Genomic DNA, 8,698 nt, shown 5'->3' with positions numbered 1-8,698 from the left:
GGATGCATCTCTGTTACTTAATTCAGTGTTTTGGTTATTTAAGGATTGGCTGATCAACCCCCCCTCCCCCCAAATATAAATATGTCTACTTTTTTTAAACAACTACCTATATACAGTCTCATCATTTAGAGCAGGGGTCCGAAAACTGTGGCCCATGAGCTAAGAATGGTTTTTCTATTTCTAAAGGGTTATAAGACAAAATCAAGAAGAATCTGTGTCAAGACTCTCTGGTCCACAGGGCCTAACTTTATAGGAAAGGTTTGCTGATTCCTGACTTAGAATAAGAAACAATTCATATTTATAAAGGGGTTGTTTCACCCTTACAGATCCCTTCAAAAAGGAAAGGATGGTACCAGTGACTGATAACATGGGATCTTTCTTATTCTTTATGTTATCCAAGGAGCTAGCATCTGGTTTCAGAATCTTTTCTCTGCAGTTATCCATGTATGTTTCAGTGGTGGAGTTGGCATCAACCTGTATTTGAAAATCACCATTATGCAAAGAAGATTTAAAATGAGCAAATGGTCCATGTATTTTTCAAGAATAGTATTCTTTAGAGTAATAAAGACCATTTTAGACTTGGTTTTGTACTGTATATAGGTCACACAGTTTTTTATATATAGCTTAATATTTTTATAGTTTAATTTTTAAAGCCTCTTCAAACCACTTAAATACTGATTTGTCTGTGTACAGATTAATTTTATATTGACCTATGTATTTCTGCAGGACGACTGTCTTTTGAAAGTATGGTATCCTATGACTGGATGGAAGTCTTCAATTATACCTCAGGATCATCACGAAACGAAAAGGAGACAGGCGTCTACCCAATTTTCCTTTGTTTACTTGGCACATCCTCGAACTGTGACAGGTTTTTCTTGGCGTAAAACTAGCAAGTATATGCCCAGGTTAGAGAAATGTTTCATATAACTTCAGTTTGTATACTTATATGTTTATAAGGGTAGTGGAAAACAGGTCCTTTTACTGCGTTGACTGGTGGCAGTTAAGAGCATAGGCTCTGGTGACAACTGCCTGAATGCAGATCCTGCCATTGGTACTAGCTTCATGAGCTTTTGACTGCATTTCTTTCTATGCCTCAGTTTTTCTCTCTGTAAAATGAGGAAAGTAATAGTACCTACCTTACGGAGTTGTTGTGAGGCTCAAACGTGTTAGTGCATGTGAATGCTTAGTACAGGCCTTTGCACATAGTATGTGCTCAGGCAACGTAGCTGGTATTGTTAGCAGCAGTAGTAGAAGATTCTAGGAAGGAAATGTTTGCAAGTAACAGGAAAGCACACATTGAGAGGAAATAAAATAGTAATAAACTGTCAATAACACTCATGGTGGGAAAGCACATCATATATAGTAAATAAAGTCTCCAGGTTTTTCTTAGGGCTATCAACAGAACCTCCTCAAAGGATTTATTATTGTAAAATTTTCCTTATTGTTACAGCATCTTTTGAAAGTATTTATAAGATTACGTAAACTACAAAACAGCCCATACAAATGATTCCTGTATTACACATTCAATTCTAAAAGAGCTTGCTTAGAAATCTGTATTCATTCTTGAGGGAGGTTTATTGTATCTGCTAAATATATCTGAGAACTGTTTACAACTGATGGGAAATACATCACCCATTATAGAGGTGCTCAGTAAATGATAACATGGGGAATTTATACAGTTTTGGAATCTAAATAGAAGGTTTATTCTTAAGTCATTGGCATCTTTTGAAAAATTTGCAAAACACTTTACCTTTGACTCAGATTCTATGTAAGCATTTTTTAAAAGGGAGAATGATTTTTTTTCTTTCATAATGAGCAGTTCAGCTACTTCATGCAGTGACATTTTTGCTTATTTTAACTTAATGGAAATTGACTTATAGTTTGAAATTATATTCTTACAGTTTTATTATAAGATGCTCATTTGTTTACCTATTTGTAACCATTTAGATTATAAGAGGGATGATGCAAAATGATGCAACTACTTCCATAAACCATATAGTTTAATTCCTTTTAATGATCTTTTATTAAGGTCATTCTGTAATTTGCAATGATTAGCTTTTCTTTTACTGTTCAGTTTGTTTTGTTTAGATGATACTAATATTCCTCCAGAGCCTAGTTTTCAAGCAGAATGTATGTAATTGGGCATTAATTTCTGTTTCCTTTGTCAAGATCATGTCCTAATTTTTATGATGTTCACAGCAATACTGTGTATGATTTCAGGCTCTTTGATTGACCATTTTTTTCCATACAATGTTATCTCTAAAGCAATTGGAAGCACGCTATACTGTCATTTAGCTTAGCTGTTCATGGCATGATTTTAGTGATTTAAGGTGAGTGTCAGGGACAGTTAGGTTGCTCCTGTTTCCTGGTCACCGATTGCAGCCCTATATCTTTGCAAATATGAGCAGGCAATAAATGGAGTCTGATGAGAGTATGAAATAGTGGAAATCCGTTGCTATTATTGGAAAAATAAGTACACATAGATTATATTGTTAATTTTGTACCAATGTCATCTTTATACGTGAAGAACAAGATACTAACAGCCTTTAATTGATGGTGTTGATATTCACAGTAACTTTGCTTTATTTCTCTTTGTCATTAGAGGTTCTGTCTGTAATGTGTTACTGACTTCATGCCATGATGGTGTCTGCCGGCTGTGGGCAGAAACCTTATTACCAGAAGACTGTCTTTTGGGTGAGCAGATTTGTGAGACTACCACTTCCAGCATTGCCAGCAACCTTACTCATGCTGGAAGACACAAAGACAGAATACAGCATGCTCTTGAGGTACTATATTATTTAAGATGGTAATTGAATTTTGGAGATGTATATGTCTGGTAGGAATTCATAAACAGATGCAGAGAGTGCACATGGTACATGTAATGATAAAATTAATAGCAAGGAATTCTCACTTATTTTATGCTTGTTAGATGACTCATTTTATGCCACTTATAATAGAAGCCAAATATGTGTAGTAATAATTTCAGACAAGTAGTCTAGGTAAATAATATACTTTTAATTCTTTAATTTTGTGTGTCAAATGTGAAAATCTATAGGAGTAAGCAGCTTTGATTAGTAAAACATGTAAAGGTTGTTTTATATTTGCATAATTAAAATATTTTGCTTTTATTTCATGAGGCTTAAAATTTACTTTTGTTCAAACTAAAAATGATTATTTTGATCCTTAAGAATAAAGACAATGTTAAGATAATAGATACACGTGAACTTATGTAATTGCTTTACAATTTCCATGGTTTAATATTTTGAAAGTGAAATAATTTTCCAGTTTTTAAGTGTAGTACATATGAAATAAAAGTGCTTTCTAAGAAATTAGATTATTTATAATATACTATAATCTGTTGATTCCATTATGATTAGGGACTAAAATGAGGTAAACACATTATTGAAAATTATCAGAAATTTATTTTAGTAAACCTAGATTACTAATTTTCTTAATTTTTCATGTCACTTTTTATTACACAGAGAATATATGCTTATTGTATTTACAAGATTGAGGTTATATTTTAATGTTTGATAACTTGCTTTTTATACTTAATGTTTAGAAATATCTCTACATTTGCTTATTATACTATTACATTGTACATGTACAGTAATAGTTTAATGGTTGCATAGACAAAATGGCTATGCTGTTTCAACAAGCAAAAAAATTTTTGGATTTGGCTAAGGATGTGGTCCTTAAAAGTTTTAAATAAAGTAGGCCTGCTCTGAAAGTAGCTGTGATTGGGCACTAATTATACATTTTCTTCCTCAACATTTATAAAGCATTAATGAAATTAAAAGCAGAAGTCAAAACAGTTAAAGTTTTATTTTGTTTGATAGTGATTGAAATTTAGTGGGACAAAGCACTTAATTTACTACATAGTTACAATAATTTATATATACTTATGTAACATACATGGTGTGATCAAAATGTATGGTGAATATTTAAATAAAAACATTTATTACAGTAAAAGACACATTTGCATTAATCCTCCTCAGAATACTCCCCCTCACTTCGAATATACCTATCCCATCATTCTTGCCACTTTCTGAAACAGCTCTGGAAGTCCTCTTTCGTAAGTGTCTTTATTTCATCTTCCATCATGACAATGCTCCATGTCTACATCGCTTGTGATATGACTATTTCTGCCAAAGAAAAGCATTATGGTGTGTCCCGATCCGCCTTATTCACCAAATCTGGCATCATGCGACCTGGGCTCTTCCCCCAAAGTCAAAATGACCATGAAAGGTAAACGTTTTGAATCGATTCATGACATCAAGGCAGCCATGACAGCCCAACTAAAGACACTCATGAAAGACGACTTCCAGAACCTGCTTCAGAAAGTGGCAAGAACGATGGGATAAGTGTGTTCGAAGCGAGGCGGAGTATTTTGAGGGGGATTAATGGCAATGAGTCTTTTACTGTAATACATTTTTTTTTTAATTTCAAGAACTATGGAGGATATATTCTGAATTGTTCTAGTGTAGTTAAGAGACTTTGATTTAAAATGATCAGGTTTTTCAGAGAGAAAAATCATAAAAATCCTTAAAATAAAAGTACTTAGATTGGCACCTGTTAGACTTTCAAGAGTTGAATTTAGCAATTACTTTTTTAATTTAGACAATACACCATTTGAAAAATTTAAGAAAAGGACAAAGGAGGTCCTCTGTTCTTGTAACCCACAACGAATTAATGCCTGACCTGATGGCAACGCATGAAGTTCAAAGACACATTTCCCACCATGCAAATGCACTGTGCCATTTTCACATTGCAGCGAGCATCAATCCTGCCACAGGTAAAGGATAGTAAAGTTTTCTTTCTATGAATACACTGAAATAGGTAAGTAAATAGAAAAGTGGGACGACTTTTAAAACATGTTGTTTATTTTTTGTTAATATTCCATGTTTTCTTTTAAAATACTTCTTGATTGGAGTAGGAATATAATATAAGGTACCATTTCTTAAACATAGACTATATGATTCTCAGGGAATAACTTCAAATAAGAATTTTGGAGCACCTATATCTAGAACATAGCAAGGGCTCTAAGTAAATTGAGCTGTTAGTTCAACCTGGGGACACAAGTGATGGCAGCCTGGTTAATTAGTGTGATTTCCTTCTCTTTTATATTTTCATTGTTATTCTTCTCAACTCTTCTTTATATCTTTAGCTAAATATATTTTTGCATGGTTTTTATTATATTTCAGCATGTCTTGTTTCTTCTTCCCATAGACGTTCTTGTCCTACACTTAGGGAAAGATATTTTTTCTTCCGACTTTGGTATTTTCTTTTTGCTCTTTTCCTCATGTGATTGAGAAGTATTTTTAAGCAAGTTCAGTGTTGGCAAAAGCACATTTAAAAGCTCTATTGAAGGCATTGTTTTCTTTTTGCGTGAAAAACATGAGAAGGCCTGTAAATTTCATGTTACATTGTAGGTAGAACTATAGTTATATAAAGTTATAGTCATGTTTTATTGAAATGGAAGTCTGTTGTTTCAGAGTGCAGAGAATTTTATTTTTAATTGCTTGTTTATAAAAGGTGACATTCAGTAAATAAAATTCCAAAAGAATGGTCTTTAGGATGCCTCCCCCCCATTGTAGCAGTGGCTCTAGATATGTGCTATCCAGTAAGGTAGCTGCTAACTGCATGTGGCTATTTGAGTACTTGAAATGTGGCGAGTCCAAATTGAGATATGCTAAAAAATACACACCAAATTTCTAAGACTTAGTACAATAGAAGAATGTAAGATCTCTCAATAATTTTATTTAATATTGATTACATGTTGAAATGATAATATTTTACATATATTGCATCAATAAAAATATATTATTAAAATTAAGTTCACCTGTTTCTTCTTACCTTTTATAATGTGGCTACTAAAATGAAAATTAACTGTGGCATTTGTGGTTTGCATTATATTTCTGTTGGACAGTGCTGTGCTAGCTGATTAAATGTTATTTTGCCTGTATTATCCTTTCTGATCTGAAATCTTGATTGTATTCTAAGATTGTCTTTATAATATTAACTTATTTTAAAACATTGGTGGTTTTAGATTTTTATAAATTTTTAACCTTTTTAAAACAATTTTATCTTAGTTATTGACTGTGATGATCTAACTTTAAACAAAATGCAATTAGTGATAGTATGCAGTAAATTCAACACATATTAGAAAGCTTCGCTTATTAACTGTATACACTATTCTAATCAAACTGGAATAGGATCATAGGATTGTTCCCTGTGGATAGGTGTTCTGTCTTATCATTTGAGTCTAAGGACTGGATATGTTCATCATTTTGAAAAAATATTTAACATCATGGATTTGTATATTTGTATATGCTATATGTAAATACAACATTTCAGTTTACCAAATTGATGCAAATGCAAAAACTCTTGTATTGTAGGAATTTTCCTCTTCTCCACCTTTTTTGTGGGGAAAAATTTTTGAACCTGCAATAAAGCTGAAAGTATAGTACAACAAATACCCTTATACACTTTACCCAGATTCAGCAGTTAACATCCTATCATGGATGCTTTTATTCTTCCTCTTCTGCCCATATTTATGTTGTTCCTATGTCCTTATTTTTGGCTTAGCCATTTCAAAGCAAAGTTGTCACCAACGTTATCCTTCATCTCCTAAATATTTTACTACATTATATAAGTATTTCAAGATGTGTCCTGTAATATAAAGAGGAGTTGCCTCCCTAACCACAATACTGTTATCACATGCAAGGAACATAGAGAAAATAATATCATCTAGTATATAGTTCATATTAAAGTATAGATTTTTTTAATGCATGTGATTGTCATTTCTCTTTAAATTCCTTTAATCTAGAATAGTCTGTCTCCCAGTTGTCCAAATTAGTCTCTCAGTCTCAAAAAAATTATCGCTCATGTTTTCTTGAGTAAGAAAATTTCCAAAGAGTAAGGAAATTCTTTCACATAATCACACAATATCATTATTACATCTAATAAAATTAGAATTCCATAGTCTCTAATATTTAGTTCATATTTAAATTAAAATTTTTCTAGTTGTCTCAAAAATGTCTTTTATAGTAGCTTTTCTGTTTTATCTTTCTGTTCCCCCATCCCTAAACCAGAGTTCAATAAAAGTTCATACTTTTGGTGTATTTGGTTTTTAAATTAGTAATTTAATTCCATATAAGTCTGTGCCATTAGTTCTTAATATTTACATTTATCATTAAATTCAAGTTTTTACAAATCCTGCTAGAGTTATGTTGACTTTTTCTGTGTAAGTATAGAATTGGTCTTTATAATCACTTGTAATATTTTTAAATACATTAAAAATTTGTATTGAAATCTTACCTTTTTTGTTTTCACAGATATTCCAAATGTCTTGGTTGGCACTGTATTTAACATTGATGATGGAAATGGGGGCTTTGTAGTTCATTGGTTAAACAACAAGGAATTTCATTTTACATCATCTACTGAAATATTTATGCAGCAGTTAAGAAAAATTTCTGAAAAGCAGGTAGATCATGAAATTGACGATACAGATAGAGAAGATGAGGAGCGTTCACAGGAGGAAAGAGAGAGGGGTTTACATATGAAATTAGACCATGGTTAGTATCCTGTGTTAAGATTTTTCTGTTTTTTAAGGTCACAAGTTTTTTTTATTTTTTGTTGTTAGTTTCAGGTGTACAGAACAATGCAATAGTTACCCTTTTCACCCTCACAGAGTAACAACCCCCCTCCCCCCATGTATTGCCCTTCCACCCCCGATACCATGCTTATCTATTACAATTCCATTGATTCCATTCCCCCTCTCTATTCCATGTCCCGAGACTAAATGTATATATAATTATAATCTTATTCAACATCAGTTTCAGAAATACAGTGCGGTGGTCAGGCCTCTACACCGACTATGAAGTGGTCTCCCCAACAGGACATGAGTCCATCTGGCCCCCTAAGTCACAAGTTTTTATAGTGTCACTTTTAGTTTGTAATCCTTCCTGCTCTCTTTTCCTTTTGACTTTTCCATTCATTCCACAAATACTGACCATTTACTATGAACCATCTATCATTTAACTATATGCTTTGTTATAACATATTGGTTCTGATGAATACTACGTTACTTGGGAAGCCGTATACTTTTTTGGAGAACAGGTTTTGCTAATGGTAATAATAATGAATGTGTGAATGAAATTTTGATTTTATCTAAAAGTAAGAAATATAGTAATATTGAGTTCAGACCAGAAAAGTTTCCTTCTTTGTTTTTTTTTCTTGACCATAAATTAGAAAAGGGATATATAGTTTATAAAGATGATATGCTATTTATTTATAGTCTAGTAAGTCAGTGAATTTTTATAGTATTATTAGTATGTATTGATAAATTTATTTTCTGATTTAGAGTTATCCCTGGACAGAGAATCTGAGGCAGGTACAGGATCATCAGAGCATGAAGATGGAGAACGAGAGGGAAGTCCTAGGACCTATTCACGACCTAGTGCATCAATGCCACTGCCTACCGTCCTGCTTGATCGGAAGATTGAAATGCTCCTAACTGAATGGAATAAGAATCCTGACATGCTTTTTACTATACACCCTGTAGATGGTACCTTTTTAGTGTGGCACATAAAGTATTTGGATGAATATAATCCTGGAATATTTAGACAAGTCCAGGTATATTTTATTGATAAAATAATTATTACATTTCATATATATATATATATATATATATATA

The 8,698-nt window shown here is 32.4% G+C and overlaps 1 protein-coding gene across 5 annotated transcripts in view; it reads left to right on the top strand.

Annotated features, from left to right (window-relative positions):
• Window positions 1-730: 730 nt before the first annotated feature.
• DMXL2 (Dmx like 2) overlaps window positions 731-8,698 on the top strand; it is a 79,838-nt gene continuing 71,870 nt past the window's right edge. For all 5 annotated transcript variants that reach the window (XR_002126483.1, XM_019664865.1, XM_019664856.1 and 2 more), the window contains exons 1-5: window positions 731-905; window positions 2,603-2,786; window positions 4,621-4,795; window positions 7,338-7,577; window positions 8,366-8,637. Coding sequence is in view for 4 of the 5 variants with exons in the window: in XM_019664865.1 (XP_019520410.1) it covers window positions 757-905; window positions 2,603-2,786; window positions 4,621-4,795; window positions 7,338-7,577; window positions 8,366-8,637 (1,020 nt within the window). In the remaining variant the exon portion in view is untranslated. The remainder of the gene's footprint in view (window positions 906-2,602; window positions 2,787-4,620; window positions 4,796-7,337; window positions 7,578-8,365; window positions 8,638-8,698) is intronic.

Source organism: Hipposideros armiger, unplaced genomic scaffold (assembly GCF_001890085.2).
Source record: "Hipposideros armiger isolate ML-2016 unplaced genomic scaffold, ASM189008v1 scaffold_12, whole genome shotgun sequence".
Taxonomy (NCBI): domain Eukaryota; kingdom Metazoa; phylum Chordata; class Mammalia; order Chiroptera; family Hipposideridae; genus Hipposideros; species Hipposideros armiger.
The sequence above is the reverse complement of the archived record's forward strand: the minus strand, read 5'-3'. Positions and strand labels throughout refer to the sequence as shown.